General features: G+C 36.8%; 1 protein-coding gene across 2 annotated transcripts; it reads right to left on the bottom strand.

Moving 5' to 3' along the window:
- Positions 1-1078: 1078 nt before the first annotated feature.
- Positions 1079-27500, bottom strand: ARFGAP3 (ADP ribosylation factor GTPase activating protein 3). 2 transcript variants are annotated; one of them, XM_027693560.1, is made up of 16 exons: positions 27327-27500; positions 21706-21824; positions 20720-20792; positions 18439-18570; positions 17184-17270; positions 15888-15969; positions 15441-15497; positions 14838-14884; positions 12678-12823; positions 10061-10186; positions 9499-9621; positions 7115-7252; positions 5884-6007; positions 4794-4884; positions 3079-3200; positions 1079-2411 (listed from the first exon to the last, which is right to left on the bottom strand). In XM_027693560.1, the coding sequence occupies exons 1-16, from the start codon at positions 27393-27395 to the stop codon at positions 2394-2396; spliced, it is 1554 nt and encodes a 517-aa protein (XP_027549361.1). In that variant the 5' UTR covers positions 27396-27500; the 3' UTR covers positions 1079-2393. The 2 variants fall into 2 exon arrangements, with proteins under 2 accessions (XP_027549361.1, XP_027549362.1); XM_027693561.1 differs by lacking the exon at positions 27327-27500 and adding an exon at positions 22468-22482.

The raw sequence follows: 27500 nt of genomic DNA, 5'->3' as shown, positions 1-27500 counted from the left end.
CCTGTCCCCAGAGCAGATCTGGAGCCTGTGATCCTTGCAGCAGCATCAGTCCTTTGCCCATCCGACCAGGGACTGACAGACGTGTGAAGGCAATGGATGAGAGGAAGGAAAAGGCCACACAAGAAGGCAGGAAAGCAAACCTACTTTTAGGTTTAGTGTTTTTCCCTTTGACCCAGCCCAATCAAATCCTGCCATGGAATCCTGAATTCCCAGGAGACTAGAGGAGTAAAAGCTCTTCCAGTGTTCTCGGCAGCCCCTCCCCACCTGTACTGGACTGAAATGCAGCGACACCTCATGGGTTCCTTCAAGACAAAACCAGGTGTGTTGGGGGTCAAGAGCTGTTCACCCAGCCAAGGGAATGCATTAGCAGAACACAGGTTGCCAGAGAGAATCTGCAACAAGAACTCCAACTGATGAACTTCACAATATTCCTGAAAATACTGAATTGTTATCCACCTGTAAGAGTGGACAGTTACACTCTGTGGTGTAATTTTCAGACTCCAGCAAAGAGGAAAAAGTTAGAGAGTTGCACAAGGTTTTTTGGCATTTAAGATAACCCCACAGTTCTTTCCTCCTAGAATTTCTTCTTCTTTTGTACTGAAAATATAAATTTATTGTGTTTTTCCATCTGTGAGTGGTTTGCTGTATTGCAATGATGCATAAAGGCCACACACAATTATTTCCCTGTAGGTGATGCCACACAAGAAATCAGGAGAGGGAACAGAACTACACCTCGCTAGTCTTCCCTGCTGTTAATATAAGCATCTGCATCCATCCACAAATATCATCCATCAATCTAAAATAAAATAAATATCTACATTTATAAATAAAATAAAAATCTAAATATGCAGCTTAGTCACTGGAGGAGCAGTTCTGCAAGTCACTGGATGCAGTTGGTGTATCACAACTCCAAAAATCAGACCACTTATCACTTGTTTTAGATTTACTACTGTGTGTACACTTAAATGAGGAAGATTGAAACCCAAAAATTGTTACCTGTAATTAGTGAAAACCAAAGCAGATGAGTATATTTTCTTGTTATATTACCCAAATCATCTCTATAGGATGGGAAAGGAGGTAACAAAGCAAGTCTTTTACTGTAAAGCTCTACAGTTAAGAAGAACAAATACTCATCTTATACTGCTCTAAAAAAGAAAGATAATTTTTGATTAATAAATTTAATTAATAAATCTAAACCCAATAGGTACAAGAAAAAATTACCAGAACTGAGAGTTAAATATGAGGCAGTTAGAAATTAAAACCTAAATACAGCTACACTCTTAACTGGATTTCAACATAGTATTTTTCAGTTCAGTAGCTTATTTTCTGCCCCAGCCTTAGTGTTTTGATATCTTAATCACTATAACAATTTAATAAAAAAGCTACTTTCACTAACCGAAATTAAAGACTAATTTTACCAGACAATTGTACAGACAAAACACAGGTGGAGACTGGTGTCCATACATAGAAATTTAATTTAATTTTTATCAATTGTTTTTATTAGACATCAGCAGTTTACAAATTTGAATTAAGAAACAAAATTACAGAACAGAATTACCTTGAATTTATTGTTGGTTGTGAGGGTTTTTTTCTTTAAAGGTAATAATAAGTTTTATGCAGGATGTCATCAGCAATAAATTCTAGACTGTCTAAAACACAGCCCCACTATTTCCTCATACAATAATTGATAATTTATCAAAAATCTAAGATTGTTCTAAACATTTTTAACAAGTATTTCATTAACTACTCTATTAGGCCCTTTATATATTTCAAGGTTTTTTTTCAATTTTGTACACATTACAGATTTTTTAAAAGCACTTAAGGATCTTATATTGCAATTTTTTTGTAACTTTCAAAACTAGGAATAAATAGATTGTTCCCATAACAAGATGAAATCCACTATTCAGGAACATTTTGACTTCTCCATACTTCATATCCAAGCATACAACTTTCTAGCTGGAATATTGTTTTAAAACACTAATTCCCCACCATTTTAATGCACATCAATTTATGATGGAAGCTTCTACTTCCTGATAAGCACAGGTTTAACCTAAGTGTATATTTTTCTACAGTCTACTAGATACCACCTCAGCATTTGAGTTCATCCCTCTTCCCCTTTCCTGCCTCACAGACAAAACCAGCAATAAAATAAAGCTTCCAACATCTACAATAAGGTTGTTAAGAAGCAAAGACTGTAAAGGAGGAGAAAAAATAAACTTATGCAATGTAACAAGTTGCTGCAAAATTTCTGCTCTGTAAAGATGAAAGAGCAGTAGAAGAGGCTGAGCCAGAAAGCTGCACAAAGAAACAAGTTAAAACATCATCAGTCTTAAGGCCACCTTCATTTCAATCAGCAGTGGGGTCACTTGTGGGTCTGAAGAGAAATCTTTAGGTTATGAACCATATCGATCCTAGAAAAGTAAAAAAAACCAGACATGAGCTTGTTTTCCACTGAATAAAATCAGTTTTACTTCCATTTGCAAAACAAACAGCAGCTTAATTCTTAAAGACTTACAGAAAATTCACCAGTGCTTTCAAGAACTGGAGTTCAGGGTTAAACTTAGGATACTCAGCCTGATTTCAAGAACCAATGCCCTCCTATAGGAAGTGCCAAGTGATGGGAGCATGAAGAATTTGTACAATCCTGAGGCCAGGATGTCTTAGTTTTGTGCACAAACATTCAAAGGTATTACTTTTTAATCAAATCAATTAAAGAGCCAATACAGGAGTTGGGCTGGATGGTCACTGCAGCTCCCTTCCAACTAAACTACTCCATTCCCAGTTAGGAACAAATATTACTTTAAAAATAAAGTGACAGCAAGTCCCTTCCATGATGGAATTTTTGTTTTAATTGGAAGAAAGACAAGAAAGATATTCTAATGAAGGTGACCTAACAGATCCAACTTATTGCTAAAAAAATAAAGATCTGTTGTCTACTATGAGAGGTCTACAAAGCTCAAAACCAAATTCATTCCTTTCTGCCTGAAAATAATTCAACAGCAGGATTCACGATAATAAATCCTACAAAAAGCCTTTAACTCTTGTAGTTAATATTTATATTGCACCATTTTTACTCACCTGTATAGATGTCATGACCCCATTAGCAAGTACAGAAAGTTTTCCAGCCACTGATTTCACTCCTTCTTTAAACTGAGCTATATCAGGAGCTGAAGGCAAGACACTTGTAATATTGTAGCTTCCTAAAAGGAGAAACACACACAAACAAAACCCCCAAATTTTATATTAATAAATTATTTGTTTTTCTTTCTGAAGTATAATATATGACCAGGAGCACTTAGACATAGATCTCCAATGTCTTAAATCCGTATTATTTTTGATTTTTTTCCCCAGTTTTTCACAATTCCACCCACAGTGGAACCTTCTACACTTTGTATTCCCAGCTGAGCAACTGATGTTTGGATAACAGATGATTTATGCTGCACTTCCAACCTGTGACAATGTTGTCTTGTATCCTGAACAGCTGTTATTCCCTTGCAACCTAAAGATGGATGTGATTCAGTGGTGGCTGAAGCGATGAATCCTATTTGTGTTCATGCACAGGGATGATTTCCATGCCGTGTATACACATATATTTTGCATTACTGCCTCTGAGGTTTAGAAAATTCTACAGAAATTACAGTAAATGTAAGCTAGGTTTTTAATTTCCACTGTCAAAAGACAGGTTTTGGGGCAGAGGGGTGTAACAGAAAGAGATGCAGGAAAGGAAGGTTCTGTACATTGAATATAGTGTGAATTTATAATGAATAATTCCTGCTGTATTTTTTTCTCACTATTATTAAAGAGCAGGTAACAACCTACAAAATTCAGTGGAATTTCATTCTTTATAATATAACTTCACATTTGCTTTAAATATTTATATATATTTAAATACTTTAATGAAATATTTGGGTTACATGCCAGTCAGAGAGTAAGTAACCTCTTGCAGGCAGGGGTTTTTCAGCCTACTTTTAGGTACCTCCATTCCTCCACAAGTTTAAAAATTCACAAACATCATTTCTTCACTTCTACACCTTTTGTAAGCCCATGTTGCAAATGCTCTTTCAAGTGGGTAAAGCAAGTTACTGTGATTTCTGCTTTAAATCTCCTTTATTTCTTTTTCACATTTCAAATTACTAAACCCCAGTTTTGCTTAAGTAACTGGTAACAGGAGTTATTTCTCTATTTAATACAATAGCCACTGTTTTAAAAAAACTTGCTTTCAGGGGATCAAAACTAAACAGTCATGTTTAGTTTTTTTTCTCCCTCCAACTCTTATAAAGTAAAATCAGACGCTGTGAACTGTTTTTTCAGTCTATTCTAACAATTACTCACAGATTTCAAGTTCGTCAGTAACTCTTTTTTCCCCCGTTTCTTCACAAGTTAAGGAATGAAACTCAACTGCTCAAGTCAATAAAATCTTCCACTATTTCCTACCTTTTCTATTTCACATTATTGCACTTTGTTGGAATTGTTGCTGTTGGAAAAAACAACAATTAGAATCCCTTCTAATTTGATGAACTATAGTCTCTAATGTGAGGGGTTCCAACAAATCATTGAAACACACAAACCAGTTGAAAAATTTCCTTAATAATGTGGCAAGACCAGTTTTAGAAGCAAATATCCTGATGAGTGGATGTGCCATGCAACAGATTACATGGGAATTCCAAAGCCACTAACATTTTAGTTAGGATTTTTCTTAGATCCAGTGTTCTCATGACAACTAATAAGTTACTTATGGTAACTTATCAAAAAAAACCCTACTTGATAGTCAAACATTACTTTTCAATATGTACCTGTTGGTTGTTTCTTCTGATCTTCAAACAAGTCAGCTGAACTTATGGATGTGCTTCCAGAAAGCCTTTCTAGTCGAGCCCTTGCTTCATACTTGGAAAGAATGGAGAATAAAAGGTATTTGGACCACATGCTCTCACCTTCTGAGGTCATTTCAGATAATTCAAGAGATTACAGACAGAGTTTTAGAACATACAAATCCAGCTGAAGTTGACCATGAGGAAGGTTGTTCCTATTTCATGGTTTTCACATCACACTGAGTTTGTCATCAAACTCATTTCTGAGTTATCAAAGAGTGACATTTACCATTGCAATACCAACTCACTGTTAGTAACCCTAAAATTTCTAAAAAACTATCCAGCTAATAAAAACAACACCTAAAAAATGTGAAATGGAGTGAGTGGGTAGGAGAAGGAGAAAGCACTGCAGTTAACACCATGCTGACCCTTCTAATCACTTTAAAGCCAACTTTTTCCAAGTTCCCTGGGAATGGTAATTATATTTTTTACATTACTCTTTACATTGTTAATTTTTCATTAAAAATAGATCTTTTGACATGATCTCTCACCTCCAAAATACAATATAGTATTAATCTGGTTTTTATTTCTAGGCTGATTTAACTGCTGAACAATTTATTTACTTATCTGTTTATTTACAGTTCCCTGCAACAAACAGAGAGCAGGCAGATATTTTACCAGTGGTTTGTTGACATCACTTTGTGTATTTAGAGCAAATTAATTAAGCAGATTCTATCAAAAATAAGGAGTGCTGAATCATAGTCTATAATTTCAATCAGATAAGAAGAATGATGGAGGTTTGGTCCCACAAGCAACTGCAATTCCTTAAAATTAAATACTAAATGATCAGTTAACAGAAATTTGTACATTTCTATCAAAAAAATATTCAAGTGGACATAATTCTATAAGCTTACTAATTCTACCAATTTTGACTATTTATATATAATACAAATATAAATATATTCTCTGTATACAAGAATAAAACTTTATACAAGAGAGAAACTTGATAGAGAATCTTCTCTTTATAGTCAAAGAATATTATTACATTCAAAAATACTTATCCCTGCTTTCTTACATCAGCATGATCTTGCCTTCCAAAATACATGTCTGATGAAATTGCTTTTACATTGCCAAATTTTTTTTGGGCCTCATCTGTGTTTGAAGGTGGTTCATATTCAGGTTTACGCCGAGATGCAGGTCTAAAAGAAAAATAAACTGAATTAGTGAGTGTAATCATGTCAGAATGCAACAAATCAAAATTTTATGACAGTTTTACAAGACAGTGTTTCAAATTCACTAATTTTGTATCTTTATTTTCAGAGTTCATTTCAAAAGTAAGCTAAATTACATGAACAAGGACAGAATATTTCTGCAACACCTCAAGAGAACCCAAACAATGTCAGTGAAATTCAGATTTAAATGCAATAGCACAAAACAGGTTAAGCATCCTTCCACCTCAAACATTCTTATTCAGCACTTGCCCATTTTTTTGTTGTTTTAAAGGCACTCAAATAAGGAAGAAATAGTGTTATTATGGACATGAACACCTATTTGTGTAATATGCATCACTGGTCCACTCTATCAAACAACAGAACCAACTTTTACTTAAGTGCACAAAACCCTGTATTTTACAGGTAAATGAAAAATATGGTTTTAATTCAGAAGAACAGATGCAGAAAACACCAGCTGAGCACACAACCCCTCACATTCTTCTATTTTCTACCTGATTGAAGATAAAAACACAGTTGTCAGAGAAGAAGGACATTTTTTATCATCAAAACAATCAGACCTGTTGTTTTTAAGTGCCTCCAGTACCTCCACCCTCAGAGCTGGGCACCTACAGTTTCATTCAATTGATAAGTAGGTTTTCTTTGGTTAATTACACAACAAACAAAGCAAGTATGTGCTCAGAACAGGGCAAATATTTGAGTTTCTCTCCACATCTTTTGTCTACATTTTTTTTTTTTTTTTTTTGCTGAAAGGCTTTGGAAATTTATCTCCAGTACATACACATTGTCATCATCATGGGCGGGCTTCCCGAACGAAGATTTGGGAAGGGCTCTACCCACGTTTGTTGCAAGCACTTTGGTGGCTAAAAAGGCCAATACGGGATAAACATGTCCTTGTACAACACCAAGCAAAACAGTCAGTGCTTAAAATGTCAATAAGAAATTCAGCCTCGGGGTCCCTCGAGTAAAGTTGTGGCCAAATTTTCCTGCTACAGACTGACAAAAATCCCAGTAATATGACCAGGACTTAATTTACATTAACAAACTTGGGCTTTGTGCACAAAAATATTGGTATACCTGTCTGAAAATCCTGTGCTTTTTGAAGTTAGCATTATATCAGTGTCTCTACTATTATTTTCTTTCTTCCAAAAAGAATCTGAGTTGTCATCCCATTTAGAGAAAGTGCTGCTCCTCAAATCTGAAGAATCATAGTACCTAGAATAAAAGAAGGGGAAAAAACCCTATTGAAAAGTGGGAACTATATTTATTGATTATTATAATAATTATATTGCTATAATAAGTGGTATGTTTTCAGCAAAATGATAGTTGTCAGTGAATAATATGGATTTCATAATCCTGGTTAGTACAGTTGAATCCAATGGCTCAGAACAGTAAGGAAAGACCTTGTTGCTGGTTCTGTGTATTTTTTTAATCCAAATATTAATTTGCTTTGAGTTTTGTAACATGTTCTATTAAAACAATGCTAAAAATGTATTTCTTAATTTAAGAAGACAATCTTCTCTTGCGTATCAGAGCTGCAGGGAAAACACCAAACACAAAAAAAGGATAAAAAATGAAGCATGTTTGTCAGTTCTCGTACATTATCTTGATCTTTCCTCCTCTTGATTATCTACACACATCTAAGCATATATGGAAAATACTTGAGGAAAAAAAATCGCCAAAAACTATTAAAATGCCAAAGATTTGTGCTTGAAAAAATTTGCTTAAAGTTTGGATATGACCAGGATAATAATGAACTTCTACAAAAAGCAGCAGTCTCTCTCCTGACAGACAAAAGGGAACCACAGCAATCTCTCTAAATTCCATGTCAAGGTGTAATAACAACCAAGGTGTTTATATGGATGTGAAGCTTTCCAGTCTCACAGTAGCCATCAAAAACATGGCATTGGGCAGGAGCTGATGAATAAAATTAACTTTGAATAAAATCATTTATTTTCTCCATCCTTCCTTCTCAGATTTTTGTAACGTTGCAAAAATATTTCCTCAGTATTTGGGGTGGGGGAGAGAAAGAAAAAGTGCATTTAGCAGAAAATAAAATTTTACATTGTTACATCAATAAAGGTTTTATTAATGGTAGCAAAAAGAAAAATCATAATTAAGGATTTTCAGATGCTCCAATTATATACCTAAACCTTGAGACATTTAATGTGCTTAATTTACAGATACTTCTCAGCACTCTAATATCCAGTATGATTATTTTGCTTTTGTGCATATGCTACAATGATATTAAAATTACTTTGCCTCTATTTCAAATTCACAGCTTGAAATAAATAATAATAACCTTAACAAGCCCAAATCTGACTTTATACTTTAAAGAGAATGAACTTGTATAGCAACTCCAATTAGATTCTACTATTGCTATAGTAGAAGAGCAGGGAACAGCTAAGTTAAAATTTATCTTTTAATTGTTGAAGCAAAACACATTATAAGCCTCTTCTATAATTTATCCCTTGCCTTCTATGAAGAATTTGAGAGCAGTGACAGTTCTTGTCAAGGAACAAATAGGGAAGCACTGAAATGCAATGTTTTATTTTACAAGATTGCTGCCAGTTTACTTGGGACCACATTTGCATTTCTGCTGCTACTGATGACACTACAAAGCACTGATACAAAAGCCTTTGTGCTTTTATTTGCCTGTCCCCAAGTAATTAAGTACAATTTTTCATATTTCTGTGGCACTGATCCAATAAAGGCAGTTCATAAAAGCAATACCTTTTCATATCTCTCAGTCCAGAAACAGCTGTTTCATTGCAACTAGTGACTGTAGGACTAATTATTTCTCTCCTCCCTCCCAACAGCAGTATTTGATAACCTGTACTGCATTCATACTCTGATAAAAATTTTTTCAGTTATTTTTTCCTCACATTTTATGTCCAGATGCATTTAAGTCTATCAAATAAGACTGCAGACAATACACTCAACACACACCACCTCAAAAATATTGAAGTTTTTGCATTTTACATGTGTTCAGACAAAAGACTAATGCAACTGTAGCATATCTAATATCACACTCCAATACCTGTTTCATTTTAAATTGGAAGTTGAAGACAGTACCACAAGAAATGAATAAATAACAAAAAGAGAACGAACACAAGTAATTCTGATGGGATTTGGAATACAGCAAATAAAAGCTTACATGGCAATTGTGTGTGCAAGTAGAGACTAGACCCTGGACAAGACAAAACTTATAAACACTAAGTTCAGACTACCTTCTCCTCACAAAAAGTAATTTTTCTTCTTTATAAATACATCTGTCAGTAGGTAAAGTCAACTTTTTCACAATTTTTCTGATTCAGATGTCCCCTAATAATATGCTGGGGGTGTACACAGGTTCCACTGCCTTCTGCTTTGATCTGAGGCTTCCAATATATTGTGTATATTTGACTTTGTAACTCGCCTATACCTCTACACCCATTCAAAATAAAAAGTTCATACAATACCTTGAACTAGAAGAGAAGTAGGAGTCTTCCACATCATCAGTGTACCTTTTCTTGGGCTTTGCAATTACAGGTGTCTCCTGCTCTATTGTTTGCATATCTGAGGTGACTGAGTGAGAAATGCCACTGGGGACAGGAAGAAAACAAGTATGTCAAGAGATGACAAAGCTCACACCCTAAAAGAAAAAAAGAAATGAAAGCCCCAGTCTTGTTTCTGAAGGTTGCCCATAAAGCCCAACCTCTACAAACACTTAAGAAAAATGAGGGATTAAACCAAATAAAGAAAAGCCTCGGAAAACTGTAGCTCTCTGAAGCAGTGACTCAACTTCTGAACACAAAGCCCATTCTGACAGCTGGGAAACACAATTTAGGTGAACCTCTGCCTGGCAGGTTAGAACTCATATCTACCAGAAGCTTCCCCTTGACAAATACCAGATTCTTTAATGATATTAAGTTTCCACAACATGCTCCAGTAGATTTTTTTTTTTCATTTCCTGAGTAAAATAAAAGAGAACTGCACAAAGCCAGAGAGAATTTTAAATACAGTTTATTGACCTTCACATACCTTCTGTTGCTGCCCAATCCCATGCCAAGCCTTTCCAATTCAGCTTTCTTCTTACCAGAGAGATTTAAGTTTTCTTCTCTTGCTTTAATATCAAGATCTCTGTAGGCCAACCTTAAAGATGACACACTAGAACAAAACATACAGTTAACATAGAAATGTAAAATCCTACACTGAACAACCAACCCCATAATATTGGTAGAAAATTAACCATATATATTGTAGTACTGTATTTTCTATGCTCTGTAGTTACTGAAAATATTAATTATTTTCATTGTGCCTCATCTGTGTTTGAAGATGGTTTGTATTCAGGCTTTTTCAGGCTATTCATTATTAATTGGATTAAATTCCAACTATAAGGATGGAAGAAAGCCAGGAGAGAGGATGGTCTAAATGGCACCCCACTCTGTGTATGAAGGATGTAGTCTTTTTCAGAACAAATGTGAACTCCTGAAGTTCAGGACACAGTTTTGCATCACCATTAAGTCAACCTGAAAGAGTCCTTTTTTCCACAGTCCTAAATCTATGTGATACCAAATAATTGCCAAAACTATCCAACATATTACTGTCCTGTGGTATTCATGATATAAGACAATAACGTCTTCCCCTAGGGCACAGCTACATCTCCATCCCTCACCTCTAAGTAAAATCTTTTTAATCTTGATTACAGAATTGCTGAAATACTGCTTACATTTCATTTTTTAGGTCAAAAGGGATACAAATTTTATTGATTTTAATGAGTAACTCAGCAATATTTTAATTCTTAAGTCCTGACTGGCATAAAGTCCAAGTGAACTATCAGAAGAAAGGTGAATGAGATTTAGGATGTTCCTGGTAGATGTGCTCTAAGCAGGAAGGAAGTACTTAAGCCTGAAATTGCTTGTCATTTTCCATCCATTTTGTGTAGGAGCAGGAATGAAAAAAAAAAGGTAACAATAAAAGTCGGGTACAAACCAGGATGCACCTGTGGAATGACTTTTGAAACCAATAAAATCAGGAAGATATATCTTCAGAGCACAGAGTTATGTTCGAGGATGTTTCAAATCAATTCTTACAGCTTAGGACCAACTGTTACACAGAAAACTGAAAATGTTCTAAAATTCAACTTTAAACTGCAACTGGTAAAATCTACCCAGCACTTCAAGCAGAAAGATTAGCAGCCCTTCTTAAGAAATCTGTTCCAAGAACATCCAAATCTTATTTGCTGTTGATTAAAACAAATAGGGATACTAATCAAATTTTTTAAAGCTGTGTCATTCATCTATTCTCTTGTCAGTGCACAGCAGAAAATAAAGAAACTATGTAACAATTATAAAATCACATTTAAAGTATCAAGTCTCAAAATGCTTTTTCCTAAACACCAGACTACAAAAGCATCACTTCCATTCCTGCTGTGTAACATTAAATTAATTTAATAAAGCTCATTACTCAAGCTTTTAAAATTAAAACCACCACACAAATTAGCTGGAAGCAAATGCATTCTTAGAAGTATTCCCTTTTCTTTCATTCATCTCTGCAGTTAAAATTCTCACAGGTTAATCTCAAGGGAAATCCAGTTATCTTGTCTCCACTGGGATTGGATCCATAAATTGAAGTGTATGTGCATCCCTCGTGTTTACAGACATTTTTAGAGGGTTTTGGCCACTGCAGAAAGGCTGCAATAATCTTTAATAAAACTGAATTATATGATTAAACATAGTATCCTTAAAGAATAATAATAATAAGCAATAGTGGACAATCCTTTTTCTGGTTATTTAGTAGTCACTGCTGAGTCTCTCTACAGATAGTTTTTGGCAATCACTGAGAAACATGACTTTGTCGTTAAAATACTTCAGGAAAAACAAATTACTCTCTTGTGACTCATATTTTTGGATGAAAACAAAACATCCATTTCTGCAGAGACAACATAAAAGTGAACAAAAGGAGTAGGGAGGAGATGATAGACCAAAGACCTTGGTCACGAGCTCCACGCGATCCTGTAATTATGTAATAATTCAGATAATTTCTTAATAATAGGACTGATTCTCTAGCACTTAAGAGAGGATGTTAAGCTTTTTAACTCTAAAAGTGTACACTAACCAGCTATTTAGTAGTCTAATTTTGGTGACAACTAATAAAATATTAAAACCCAAAAACAGGTAGCAGAGAAATGTGGAAAGAACCAGGAACAGCACCCTCTGAGCTTTAGGGCTGAGTATTTATTAATTAAGGTGGACTAACAGATTTGAAGTCTCAGACAAAATTATTCAAAGGGTTTGGTGAAAATGAAGGCAGTTTCAGTCTAAAACATAAATTTAAGATATTTTAGACTTAGTTCACATGTGTATCAGTAGACTGTCTCCTTATTTTATTTGTTAAGTAAGAAGAATACTAAGGTTGTTTTTAAGGATAGCACTGGGCTATTTCTACAGTAAACCATCAACTGTAGAAACATATAATTAATGGCCAAAAAAAGGCAATGGGGGAATTACTGTTTGGCTCATTTTATCCACATCTGCTGGTTTTTTTTTAAGTAAGAACAGAAAGTTTATTTACATAAGCTAATCTATGGTAGTATTTAAAATGTTGTTAATTACCTCACCAAATCAGGCTTCATTTTTACCATTTAATTCATACTTACAGTGGCTCTTCCTTCTCAGTTTTCTTGCTGCTGTGAGGATCCTCTTGTTCCTTCATTTTATCTACAGCTTGTGCTTGTTTTTCAATCTCACTAAAGCTTTGGCTGCTCACTTTTTGGGCCCCCAAACCACCTTTTTTGGCACCGAGCTGGAATTATTGAAAAACAAAGAAAACCCAGAAGTCCCAATATTATAACTCAGACAATCACTTTGACTGACTTAACAGCAAACATTACACTCTGTTTGGGAGCATATGCAGACAGCAAGGAAAATTTGGAGGGAGAAAATACTTTTTTTCCATGTTTTGATCCTAAACATGCTGTTTCTACTATCTCTGACAGGTTTGTTTTGTTGTATAGGAGTAACATAATAAAATTTGTTGCAATGGAACCACTTGGTGTTTAAATCAATTCAATCACAATTTACATTTAGAGTGGCAAAGATTCCTGAATTAATTCTCACTGGCCAGTGCTAGTGTGTAATCTCAAGTGTTGATTTATTCATATTTTTAATAAACATGTGCATAGGTATTTACTGATTTGTGGTAGGAGAGCAATGCACAAGTTTTGTGTATAGGTGATTAATCTTTATATGTGAGACAGCATTTCAAACTTCTTTTAGATAAACACATCAGATGAGAGGCTCCAGTCTACACTATTTTTAAAAATAATTCTATTTTTAGTTCATATTCCTTCGATATAGGAATATATATATTCTTTCATTTTGATTAAAAGATTTAAAACCCACTTAATACTATAAATATGGATACAATGATGGTGATTCAAATGGTGGCACAGTGCTCAAACTGCTGCTCTGAGTCTCCTGTGTGTTTAATTCCTAACCTGCAACACTGCAGCAATATTAAGTTTCGCAATGCAATTAAATATCTTAACTTTTTAATGCTTTAAACTCTTCGTGGAAAAGCTCTGGCCTATTTCCACATAGTTTAGGCTCTGACACTACAGTTCACAGACTGTTCATGAACCTGTGAACCCGCAGATAGCACTTGGAATAAAAAATTCCTCTTGTGTATCAGGGCCCTCTAGTGGAAGCACAAAATCATAGGACAATCTCAACCTGCTCCAATAAACTTTCAAAATCTTTTGTCCTACAATAGTCCAGACTTAAAAGGAGTGACCCTCTGTAACATATTGTCACCCTAACAGCCCAATATTGGGGCTATTTTCTTCAGTCTCAAGAGACATACATTCAAAACCTACTTTTTCCTGGCTAACTTGAGCTGTCTTCCTCAGTTTTCATGTTCCTTGAACAATCATTTTGAGACACTCCACTCTCTTCATGCCTTTTTACAGAAACCAGATGCTTAAGAAAGAGCTAAGACCCAGAAGTCTTAGCTAAGACCCATCCAGAAACAAGTCTGTAAACTGTCTTTAAAATTGAATTAAATGCAGCTGCATAAACAACTTTGTTTATAACTTATATATATATAAAATTTTTATCTATATCTTATATAACTTTCCTATATTTATCCATACTGCTGTGTGGTGTGAGATGAGGACTCCTCCAGAAATACAGATCTGAATGTCTCAAGCTCATCTTGCACTGACAGATCATACCCCATGCATATTTAGCCACTAAAAAATGCTACTGGAACTCCCTCTGTTCTCAGGCTTTGCTACAAAAAGATCTCAGTGCCAAATACCCGAGGTGAAAGCCTGAAGCAGCCCTGAAACCAACTATCAGCAAGTGAGAAAAAAGGTTATAGGGCATCAGAGAAGTTGCAGGGACAACAGCAGTGAAAAGAACTAAAATGGGATACAGACCTTAACTTTTTTATTTTCCTTATTTTTTTTTTAAAGTATCACCTGTTGTTTAGGTAGAGACACCACAAAGAAAATGTCACTCCATTTACTGAGCTATTCATACATGTAAACAGAAACAACCCACAGAGCTGAAGCACTCTACCACATAATAAAAATATCCAGTTAGACAAGTTATCTTAATAATCCATTTTCAAACAGGCAATTGGCTGTTTTGACAGAGAAATCACTTCTAATTCCATTTTACTTTCATAAATTGCTACCAACACAAGTAGTGTGTGGTGCTAACTTACATGGTACATTGCCATATATTGTAACATATATGTTTCCATAGATGTATAATCCAGTTAAAAATACTCATTGTTTATAATATACACTTACCCCTTTCTTAGGTTGATTTGGCTTCTTTTTTATGAAGGTGGTATTCTCTGCAAGGATTAAATGGACATTATTTAATTCATTAATTTCAGAACTGCACAAAAACTGGTTTGAGCTGAAATTTAGGTGGAAATGGGACAAAGACTCTTCACATAAGAGAGAACTTGTGATGTTCAAAGCAACCAAGAAAAGCACTTGTTTTATGAGAACATGTGTTAAAGGTACAAACGAAAAAACCAGGAGGTGTATGCAGTTTTTACTAGTTTCCAGCTCTAAAGAAAAACAACCCCAAACCCATCCACATGAATATAAAAACAGTGGTGAAGATCATTCTGCTGCTACTCCTCATTCTCAGCAACCTGCTTCTGCAGGATGATCCTCAAAATGACAAGTCACTGATGTATTTTATTCTATTCTACTTCCATCAGCTTTTTTTATGGTATTTACAGTATGATAAACTCTTCAGTGTTAAGCATAAGACCCTGGACACTGAAGATACTGTATTATCAATACAAGATTTTTCCAGTCTAAATTTTTATTTTCTGTACAAATGGATATTTAAGTGCACTACACTTGTTGCTCTCTGGTGCTGCTTGCAGTCATTACCTAATGCAGGTTGTGGGGATGTGCTAAGGCAATCAACATTTGGTCCAAGTTCTGCTCCTAAAATATAAGGAATAACAAGGGTAAGAATATCAGAAGGCTCTTCAGAATGCCCAAAGTACCAAAACACAACTCACTGTACTCAAGGAACTGCTTGGCAGATGCAGCATAAAGTGTTATTTCTATCACACCTTTACCAGTTACTAAGAGAGCAGAGATTCATCTGAAATCTTTTAACTCAAATTTTGATTTGGATTTCTAGAAAACATTACTAAAGGAAGATTTAATCCCACACAATCAAGCATAACCCTTCTGTAAAATCCTTCCTCTCCAAAATCCTTGTGTTATTAGCATGGTTAGGTTATTGAACTATTAAAGCAGGGTAAAAAGAGTCTAAACAAGAGACTACTAGAAATATGCAAGTTACTGTTGACAAAGAATCAGTCATACCTTCACTAGATTCTGGAGTATTTTCTGAAGTTTTCTGCTGGAGGGAAACTGCTTCTGGTGACATCCACTCTGTGTTCTTTGCCTTGAAAAAAATCCCAAAATGAAAAGTGCACAGAAAATAGAATATAGCAAATAAACAGGAGCACTGAGCTCAAAGACTGCCTAAGTAAGCATCACTTATTCATTAATATTGGATTCTTATGATTACAGCTTTTAGGATTAAAACCTGTAGTCAGAAGAGCAATTATTAAAATTACAAGAAATGCTTACCTCTATGAAAAGCAAGCAGGTTTCAACCCACTCCTGAGCCTGTTTATTTCCCCTCTCAGGAATTTCAGTATGTTTACCATCCAAAAAACAATCTGCATTTTAAATGTGCTTTATGTATTGCATGCTGGATGACTGATTTACATATATCACCAAGCATTCTCCCCACTGGAAGCTCTTGCCCTTCTAGTTTTCCTAACACTTAATTTTTGATTGTGAGCAATTTTCCCAAGTCTTCCTGAGGAGTCCTCCCACTTCCCTGAGACACATCCTCCTCAACAGGCAGGTTTGTGACCAGGTCACAACAATATCAGCTCCATGATCACACTTGTGTTTTAGTTGTTCACACACTGTATTAGAAAGCAATTATGCTACAAGACTTACTGTTGTTGCAATATGTAGGAATATCAGGTGTAGTAATAACTTAATTGTTCTAAGCTGAAGATCAAAATCACTGAGGTTGTTTTTACTGGTATTTTTTAAATTCCAGACTCAATTTTGAGTCTCTGAAACATCAATCTCTGAAATAAATACACATCAATCTATCACCCTAAAGGAGATAGGATCAAATAAACAAAACCCAACACTGGTAACAGCCTTCAGAAAGTTACTTTAACATCTTCCAAGAGGGTGTAACTATTCTGGAGGAAGAAAAAAGGCTTCTGCTTAACAAGTGTTTAAAGAACTGTTACACTTTACTGATTAAAAATGAAATGTATCACACAGTATATTGAAATCAGAGCACTTCCAAGCAAATAATACTGAGTCCAAGTGGAATTCCATGCCTACAAAAAAAAGAGAGTTTCATTCCACATTTAGCTACTATTTGTGTCATTCTAAACTATCATATTAGAAAGTGGTTCACATCCAGAAAGAATTCTGGGACCCACAAAAGGAAAAGCAGATAAATGTCCTCACTGTCCTACCTTTTCTCTATCAGGTTCTCTTTCAGTTTTAATCTTCCCCATAGAGCAGAGGTAACCAAAGGGTTTAGAAAGCAAACAAGAATTAAATCCAGGTCATCTATACCTTGGGAGTAACATGCGATGCAAAAAAGTCTTCCTCCTCTTTGTTTTGAGGTGATGCAGGTGGTATTCCACATCCATCTGTCCACAGCTGAAATGAAGAGACAGAATTTTACATTATAAGTGCATTAATATATTTTTTATCAAATGCATTAATCTTAAAACAATTCTTTTCAGGTTAAAAATTTATTGATTTTTTTTTCTTAGTACATAATTTTTCCTTATAAATTCATTCAATATATGACATTCCTTTTTTTATTCAATTCTTCCATATTTTGTGTGTTCCTTGTGCATCAACTCACAGCTTTGAGCAATGCCTGATCTCAGGGCAGCCTGGAGGGCCCACAGTGCCACAGGACAGGACTATAAACTATAATTTATATATAAACTATAAACTTAAGTTTGCAGTACACAACTAAAAACATATATTTTTCAAATAATTAATATCAAACAATTGGATGGAATCTGTAATTGAAGCGAGATAATCACAGTTCCTCAGAGTGTCATCTGAGGAACTTACCATCCACTTAAATACATAAAGTATATTATATTTACTTGACAATATTTTACATCTAAAGCTGTTATATTAAGTAAAAAAAATATTCTCTAAAGCTAGTGATGTGAACTATGTTGTCTATAGCATGAATAATACAGAATTATTGTAATCCATTAAATTTCATGTTATCTGATGCACAGAGGGAAAAAAACCAAGCTTTCTTGCTTTTCTTTTGATTCCCACTCATCTGATCAACTTCAAATGAATCAGTCAGGAACTTTAACAACCTGACTTAAACAATCCAAACACGCTTTCTGAGCATGAAGAAGAGAAGTGTTGTCAAACTCACTGAACACCTCAGCAAACCAGTTCTGGATACTTTGTTAGTAGCTTCTTCCTCTCAGCAACCTAACAATGTTTTGACAGCTTCCATGAACTCTTTCAGCATTTTTAATGGAGAACAGCCAGTTCAGGACAAAAATGACTTGCTAATTTTTCAAATATTATTTTTGTAGGGGGAAACCCCCCCAAAAATACACATTTACAAGTTCAAAACAAATCCCACTTAAATCACAAATATTCTGTAGTCAATTCCATTAGAATTTTACAAGCTGTACTTCTCCAATAATTCTGTTTCGGATAAAACCAAAACCACCACATAGTTCATGGAGAAATGACCACAGAGAACTTTTTGCATTATGAATTAGAAACCTAAAGTGACTCTGGGGGGAGAAATCCCAGTGACAGGACACACACTACTCACATCAGTGCCGTGCTTTCTGCTGGCCTGTGTTGCAAGAGATTTAATCTTCTCCTTGTAAAGCTGAGCACCACGACTGTTGTACTTGGCATTGGTGTCATTTGTTGTGCAGCCATGTTGATGGAAAAAAGCAGACTGGGAAGCAGAACACAGGGAATGTGAGGAGAAACAGGTTTAATACTAATACCATTTAACATACAGATGTATCATGATGTGGAAAAATGCTCTGCTCCTCTACCTAAATTTAATCTTTTAAATTATGAAGTACAAGTAAAGCTCCAAAACACAAAGAAAACTCTACTCTGGCAACCTCTTTACATATAAATAAAACATCGGAAAAAACCCAAATACATGGTATATATGTATTTATGTATTTAAAAGTATTTACAATCCCAAGCTTCCATCATATATGAAGAATCCTAGTTCTGAAATTAAGTGATAAAGTGAAAGGAAGAGGGGAAAATTGATTGCCAATACCTGTGCTTCACAGGACATTCCTGATATTTTAAAAGGCATTCCTTGGCTAGAGAGAACAATGCATGTTCAATGGCATCAAAATGAAGGTACAAAAACGGTCTTCCTCCAAAAAAAGTGTGTTCATTAACATGTATATGTATATATATGTATATTTATAGGCTTGTGTATTCATATATAAAACGAATAAATGAAGCTTGTGCATTTCTGCATTTAATTATATGAACCTATTAACCTGATACTCAGAAGGGTTTTTTAGAAATCCTAATGCCATTGCAGAGATTTAATCTTGAAAATAAAAGGAACTAAGGACACTTTGGATTTTTTAGCAATCTGATACACAGCAGGAAGGCCAGGACTGCTGTTATCCAGGATTCAGCTTCATGAGGCAATTATAGAATACAAATTATTTATAAGTATTTCTAGCCAATAGTTAGTAAAACCAGGATTTTTAGTGCAATTAAAAGAAAATGTTAATTTTACTTAAAATGTCCAGACAATTTACTAATCTGGTCTTTCCAGTTTCAGATATTAATCTTAGTTAATCCAAAACAGGCCATGGAGAGTGTGAGGAATTTGAGGGGTGGCTCTGGGTATATTGCACCTCTTGGTACAATGGCAGGAAACAGTAACATCCAATCAGGAAGACAAACACTCCCAAAATTAAATAATAACTGTTTATTGTTATTCTCCTGCTCACAGGCTTTCTAAGATTAACTGAAACAGTTCTCAAACTTTGCCATCTCTTTTTTTCCAGCTGCCTTAAATCCTTTGCATAGTAAAATTTACAAAGTTTAACCAAAGCTTTTAAGCATTTGGTTAAAAAAGAAAGTATTTTTAATGCAAAATCTCCCTCTTCTCATTTAAAACTGTGGGGTTTGTGTACTAAGTGGCATAACAGAAACTCAGCGAGTAAATTCATGTAACAGGATAATTAATATGGAAAGGAATAACTTAGAAAGGACGGGCTGAATAAAAAGAGGGAGAAGACACTACGCAGCTCTAAGTTAGAGACACTGACCTGCTGAATCCCTAATTCAAAGAAAAATATTTAACTGAAATATGCAAAAGTGGAAAATAAATAATAATGATCCTGAACCCATCATTTTTTGTATGTAAATAGGAAAAAAAAATAAAACAACCCAACAGAATATTAAAGGGTTAGACTTTAGGACAGATTTTTAAAGAAAGTACATTAAAGACAAAGCACAAATGAAGGAAGATAAAGGATAAGCACTCATGGAATTAGAAGAAAAGTAGAGATCACTTATGGAAGTTGCAAGTTCCCACACTGGGTGGGCAACTTAGGGAAGCAACTTCAGTTATTGGGGGTTAACCTTTGAAAAAACATGGGAAAACAGGCAAGAATCCCAAAGAGCTGACAAAGGAAAACACCTCTTTTAAAAAATGAGACTGAGAACAGCTGTCAAAATAACTTCAGTTTATAAACGTGTTGTGTAACCAATTTATTTGTAAGCACATGAAAAAAAAAGTGGAAAGTGACAGCCAATATGAATTGGCCAAAACTAAAACAAAGAATCTGATCTGGCCTTTCTGGTGATTTTCATTAAAGAATCGTAAGAAAAAATAAAACATTTGCAGATTATACCGAGATGGGAAAGCTGCAAAAAGTATGAGGATGAAATCAGCATTCAAAGGAATTTTTATAAAATGAGGGTATGGGGAGCGTAAGGAAGAAAATGGACTGGGAAAGTCAAAGTCTCTCCAGGATGGGAGACAATAAGGACAGACAATAACTTCCAAGCCTACCAAGCTTCAACATGCATAGCAAATACTCAGGAGTACATACAGCATTTGCATTTCCTCCAACCTGCATGCACCTCAGCTGGAACCAAGACCAATTGGAATCCAGTTCTGTGGATCTAAACAGAAGGAAATCTTTTTAATGTTATCTCCAAAGCCATTTAAAGTCTAATTTTTTTTTGCAAAGTGTTTTTCTCTCCCCCCCCTTTCTTTTGTAACATGAAAAACACGCATTTATGGAAAAAAAAATCTGTGACGATACATAATGTGCAAAACAAATTAATAAAGCCATGTAGAAGTTTTTGCAAGTTTTTCCAACTGTCACAGCTTGAAAGAAAATGCACCCTCTGGCTGACAGGTTTTCCCTTTTTAAAAGCACCAACAAGGTACATTTCCAGGAATCACATGCAATGACAAAATGACAATTGGAATGTCACAGCATAACAAAAATTTGGGGCTCAGTGAGTATGAGAATATTGGGATCATTAGGAATGGATTCTTGAGAGGCCTCCTGTAACACTCTTGTACACAGCAAAAAGGCAGCAGAGGAAGAATTCTGGCTGATGGAAAAGGTCTGGTTTTACCTTCAATCCATTCTTGGATGCACTGCTCTCACTCACATCAAGCAGAACCACACATTTCAAATATGCAGTTATTTATCAGACCAAAAAAGGCCCAAAGGAGCAGCAGTGAGGACACTTGCCTGAAACAGGACAAGCTCAGGGTGCAGATTTAGTGCACCAAGGGACTGACTGAGCTAAACCAAGTGTAAAGAATCACAGAATAATAGAATAGTTTGGGTTGGAAGGGCCCAAAACTCAGGTGACACCACAATGAACAACTTCAGGAAGCAAAGATGGCAAAACCTAACACAATTCCCATCAGATACATCAAAGCCAACACAAACACTAAAAAGGTTTGAATAGGAAGCTGAGGGAAGAACTGGCTTTCCTCTCTGAGCATGTGCCTGAACAAACAAACAAAACCATTAAAAGGTGCAATTTTTGCTGTAAGAACATCCAAACTGCTTACCTAATGAAACTCAGATGAACCCCAAGGGATCGATGGGTCCCTGAACAATCAATGCACAGAAACACTCCATAGGTTATGCTGGCCCAGCTCGGGTTCTTCGCTCCACAGTCGAAACACACCTTGGAGAAAATAAAGATCCGTGACAGGACTTGAGCACAACCAGGTCTTATAGTTGTATTATAGGTCATTCCAACACCCCTGCAGTGATGGAACTTAATTAACTCACCCTCACAGCTTTTGTTGACATGACAACTCCATGCTATCCCAATTTTATAAATATCAAGTGGAGTTCCATAATCTGCCCACACAACTGCGTGCCTTCCCTATTTCCAATTCCAACCAGTGTACACAGTTTGGGAAATCAGGTCAGAGAACCCACATCAGTCTAGTTCAAACAGAGGTTTAACTCTGCACTTTCACCACTACTGAAATGTTCCAGAAACATTTCCCCAGGGCAGGCTCTGCTCATGACACACCAGGGCAGGTATCAGTAGTGTTAATGACATCATTATCAGCAGTGCTAATGACATCATTATCTACTTTCCTATAGAGAAACCTTGACCTTTAGGGCCAGCCAGGCAAATCCAGCCGTGTGAAGGAAGCCTCCACTCCGTGCAGGGCTTATCCCACCTCCCTCTGCCAGACATTGGGATGATTCATCACACACGTCCTGCCACATCACCCTTTGACTGTCCATGACATGCTGGTTAAAAATAAATCAGGTCCACAATTACTTCACAGACAAACCCATGAATTTCTTACCCTCTGCCACCATGGCAGACCTCCAACATTCAGCCAAACCTACAGGAGGTGTGTCTGTCTACATCTCACACACTTTGCAGGTCTGCATACCACAACTATCAAGTCCTTTTCCAGCTGTTCTGAGTTTTGTGCTTCTCTGGCCCAGGAAAGCAAGAACCAAAAAAATTATCTGATACAAATCAGCTTTCAAATGCAGGGAAGAACACAAGTTTAAATCGAAACAGCTATTCCTAGTTAATGCCATGTGCACACATCTACTCCTGTATGACAGCACTTCATTATCTGATCAATGCTTTTACAGTGGTATTTGTCAAGGCTGCAAAGAAGTACCTCTACAATAAAAGCATCCATCTGTAGATACAGTCAGTGGCATCTATTAAGAAATAACTCCACAAAGAGAAGCTTTTACACACAAATTGACAGTGCTCCAATCTGCAGCTTTATCCTTTAATATTCTCCTATATATCTAATGCATCCTCAGATAGCAAGGGAAGTTCTAGCTTATGTAGATAATAATAAAAAAAAAGATTTATTCCAAGTCAGCTGGGGACGTATGGAACACCAGACACACAGGGCACAGGCTGAAAAAAAAGTTAAGAACTCCATCTATGCAACTAAATAGGGATTTTTGCCTCTATTTTTTTTGTATACACAGAGTCAAACAAGCCCTGAGTCTGCATTCAAGTCAGCTCACTCATCATCCACCCAAATTAGTTTCAAGTACATGCCCAGGAGCAGTTTGAGGCTAAACTCCTTGCTTTAGTGTAGGTCCATGTAGCTTGTACAGTCCAAATTTATCAGGCACATGCACAGTTCACCAGCAGACCCAGCATTAACTCTTCCAACATCTGAACATTTTAAGGGTGAGTTCAGTTTGGCTCACGACTGGTAGCAAACACAGAAAACATGGAGGTCACAGCTTCTGCACATCCAAGTCCCCTCTATCCCTCTCAACAGAGAATTAATATTATTAATTTTAATAAATGATAATAAACTAATTTTAATAAATAATAATGTGAGTAATTTACATATCCCATGTATGTGGAAATGGATCATTCACTGACATAGAGCAAAAAGAAATAAGATAACAGTCTACACAGAATGTGTGACAAAAGGAGAGGTTGAAGGGAGTCCCTGAAACAAACTCAGGTGAAAGAATGATACACAGAGAGTCAGGAAAAAAGAAGAATACGACTTCACATATACTATATTCTAAGAAAACACATACCTAAGTAATCAGAACTCATTCTCTTTTTCCCAATTCTCTGCTTTATTTGAAGCAATTCCTTAAAAAACAAGTGCCTCAACTTCATTTTAAATTGGCTATTTTAGGCTTTTTATTACAAGGCCAAAAGGAGGATGGGGACAACAAAAAAGGAGAAGATTCTGTTTGAAACCAAAGTCAACAGAAAAGCTCTGGTCTCACTTCTTATACAGGAGACTTAGAGTCAGGGAATTCCCTGGAGTACAAATGAGAAACGAGACTCTTGAGTGGGTGGCTTAAAAAAATGTCAATGTTTTAAAAAGTTCAGTTCTAAACATCCCTGAAGATTCTCCGCCTTTCCCTGGTACAATTATAAGCACAATTTCAACATCTTAAAGGCAATTGCATCACCTTGGCAGTTGGCTGCCACAAAGCAGCACAGCTCAGGATCTTACAGGACTCCTTGTCAACCTGTGGGAATTATTCATGTGCATAAAAATGTAGCTTGTAAGACTGGGATGGAAGTAGGGACATCTAATTTTATCGTGACAGTAATGTATAAATTGCCATTTCCATCATGCTATGCCACAGAAATAGACGTTTCATTAATATTTAGACTCATTTTGTTTAGTTTTCTCTGTGCTAGAAGTGCTTCCCGCTAGGTAAATGTTAACAAGAATTGGGGGGCAAAAATTTAAAATCAATTTCTGAGCTGGTTTAAGAAATTGTTTCCATTTTAAAAGCAGATAAAGTGTATCTTCTGTACTCATTTAGATGCAACTAGAATATCAAAATAATGATAAAATCAATTTGAAGGATATGCTTAAGTAATCTATTGCTTTTAAAACATGATTGCAATTTTTTGGTTATTTCGTGTTAAAGCATTTCATGACAGTGTAGATTCAGTAAGAGTCACATTGGGATAAAAGAGCCAAAGACCTTACTGAGATGCTTGTAGAAGAGCAGACACTGAGATCTGGTATAATCCACAGCAGGAGTCACTAAATCAGACAACATCCACCTGGCACAAGATCTCTGTGTTAATAAATAAATATGTAATACATTGTTATTGGGTATGGATAAGCTACTCTCTTCGTTACCAGCCAACATACCCAGACGTGTTTTCTTACTTTTCCTGCATCAGCAATAATAATCACACCTGTTGATCCCACTGGGAACAAGCTTTGCCCAGAAATATGGACTCAGAGCAAAGGTAGGTCCAACTCACATCACAGCCACATGACCAGTAATATCAATATAAGAGAGTATAAGGGATAGAACAGGAGTGTTTGCCATGAGAAGAAGAGAAGACTGCCCATTTTGGAAGTGTCATGATCTTAAAATGACTTAAGGGAGACAAGATAAACTCCAGTCTACCCTGGGGCAAAACCCAACCCACCCTCCAACACACTCACAAACATACACGGCAATAACAAACTCAGCAGCTGATAAACCACAAGCACAACACATACACTTAGTTTTCAGTTCAGATCCCTGATCTGGGAGTCCAAGCACAGACACCATCATCAACCAAAGAAAAGAACCAGGGAGAAGGGAATGAAAAACTAAGTTTCAGAGGAATAGATCTATGCCAAATTAAAGCCTGAGCTTGCAAGCCTTCAAAACAGGTGAACTATAAAGCTCAAACACTCAAGTCAACAGTATTAGGCAGCTTAAGGACTGTGAACATTTTTATGGGTACAATATACATCCTACTTAATAACTGTAACATGTTCCTTAAGTCATCAGGCAGCTGATCACCAGCTTGATGTCACCAAGCAGCTCTATATTATGTAACAACTAAAGGCACACCAAGAACTCAAAAAGTTATTCCTGGTAGTGAAAGAAACCAATATCAGATTACAAATGTTTATTTCAAGACAATTATTCAAGTATCAGTTTCAACACACTATAATTCAGAAATTAAACCACATATTTATTTGAGAATTCTTTTCCTAAGCTCACTTACACTAAGAACACCTAGCAAAGTGTACATGCACATATCTACGTAGACTAGGTAGTCAGAAAGCCCAGATGCTGCAAAGAAGAGACACCAATTCTTCCCAAACTCTATACATTAACTACAGTCATGAGCTTTTAATACAGAACCGTGTCAATATTTGCACTTTCTCACATGTTTCTTCCCCAGCAGACAAGGCCTACAAATCAAAGGAGAGGACTGCTTAGGGAGAACACAAAAGAAAGGAAACAAAACGATGTAATCAAACACGAGAGGATAAACTGGTTGTATAAACAACTTTTACTTTAAGAGAATGATCAGATGGATGGGCACAGGAGAGTTGTGAGGTCTGTTGAAGTTTCCCACTCTCTGACTTCACAGGTCAACAACCACTGCAGTGTTACAAGTTTTCTGTGCCTGAGCTACTTCTTTTCTGCTGGCCCAGCATGAGTGGCAGCAAACATTGTGCCAATATTGCTTTGTCAACACTGGCACTACATTATTTCTATGTAGCATCTGACATGACTGCAAAGGAGAGACAGATCCGCGTGAACAACCACAGGTCCCTGATTTAATCCACCTGATTAAATCTAGCATGGCAACAAGGAGTCCAGTACAGGGGAACTGCTCGATCTGCTCCATCCTTGCCAGGCAGGGACAGTACTTTCCAACTCTCCTCTGATCCCAACAGAGAAAAAGCACCACAACAGCCATACAGAACTACTCAACTTTTAGGCACAGTGCCAGTGAATTTCAGGAGCTCGTAAAAGATCTTCTCTCTCACCCTCCTTGATGGGACCAGGACCTTTCCTTGATAACCTTTATACCCAGTTACAAAGGCAAGTTTTAGCAATCCTTGTGTTAGGAACTAACTGAGCGTTCACCTCCAAGCTCTGAGAAACCAGACACGTGCCTGTTACCTGTAGAGTCTTAGCGTGATTCGTGTTCAAAGCGTGGTTTTGGAACAGAGACAGACATCCAGATGCCTGTTCCCAGAAAACGAACTCCAGGTGTTTCTCCTGGTGTATTTTATAACTAAGCTCACAGTGCACGTCACAGGGCCAACACAACAAGCAGCACAGAGCACAGAGGTGCTGAAGGCACCCAACACCTGGCGAGGCACCTTTCCCAGCTCACACCTCCACACGCCATGGACGACAGAGGAACAGCTTCACAACACGGCAAAAACCCAACTCAGCATGAGACACGGCGAGAAAACAACAAACTTTTTTATCACGGCAGAACTGGCTGTGCCACAACGGGCTGATTAAACAAGAAAGAAAAAAAATGAGGAAAAAAAAAGAAGAAAAAAAACAAGAAAAAAAAAGGAGAAAAAAAGGAGGGGGAAAAAAAGGAGAGAAAAAGAAAAAGAAACACACACTCATCACTGTGTTGTCGCTGGTTAGGAAGGGGGGTTTTATGGGCAGCCGAGCTGACGCTCGCAGCAAACCTGAGGCACACGGCAGGCGCTGCACCTCCCTCCCTAAGGAGAGGGAGTGCGCGTAGGGAAGGGCTCCCCCGCTCCCGGGGAGCTGCCCGGCCTTTCCCCCCTCTCGCAGGGACTCCCCCAGCCGCTCTCCCGGGGGACGGGCGGGAGTGCCGGGCTGCGGGCACCGCACCGCCCCCGCCCCGCCGGCAGTGCGACGTGTCACCGCGGCGGAGCCGAGCCCGGCCCGCCCCGCCCGGCGCCTCTACCTTGTTGGTGGGCACGGAGCGCAGCCGCTTGAAGATGGCGGCGATGTCCTGCTTGCTGGGCTCGCACATGGCGCCGGCGGCCGGGCGGGAGGACGGCCGGGCGGCGGGAGAGAGCGGCGGAGGAGAAGCGGCCCCCGGGACGCTCCGAGCAGCCGGCGCTGCCGGGACGCTCCG

The sequence above is a fragment of the Neopelma chrysocephalum genome, unplaced genomic scaffold (genome assembly GCF_003984885.1).
Source record: "Neopelma chrysocephalum unplaced genomic scaffold, ASM398488v2 Primary Assembly neopelma1_92, whole genome shotgun sequence".
Lineage (NCBI taxonomy): Eukaryota > Metazoa > Chordata > Aves > Passeriformes > Pipridae > Neopelma > Neopelma chrysocephalum.
Note: the sequence above shows the minus strand (reverse complement) of the source record. Positions and strands in the feature narration are given on the sequence as shown.

Bases quoted from the DNA above. Each gene is read 5' to 3' on its own strand.
- ARFGAP3 (XM_027693560.1), bottom strand. From the start codon at position 27,395: ATGTGCGAGCCCAGCAAGCAGGACATCGCCGCCATCTTCAAGCGGCTG. The intron at 7,253-9,498 runs GTATTGTATGAA...CTTTTATTCTAG, and splicing joins TACTTCTCTTCTAGTTCAAG to GTACTATGATTCTTCAGATT. The intron at 3,201-4,793 runs GTACATATTGAA...TTCTCCTTTTAG, and splicing joins TCAGAAGAAACAACCAACAG to GAAGCTACAATATTACAAGT.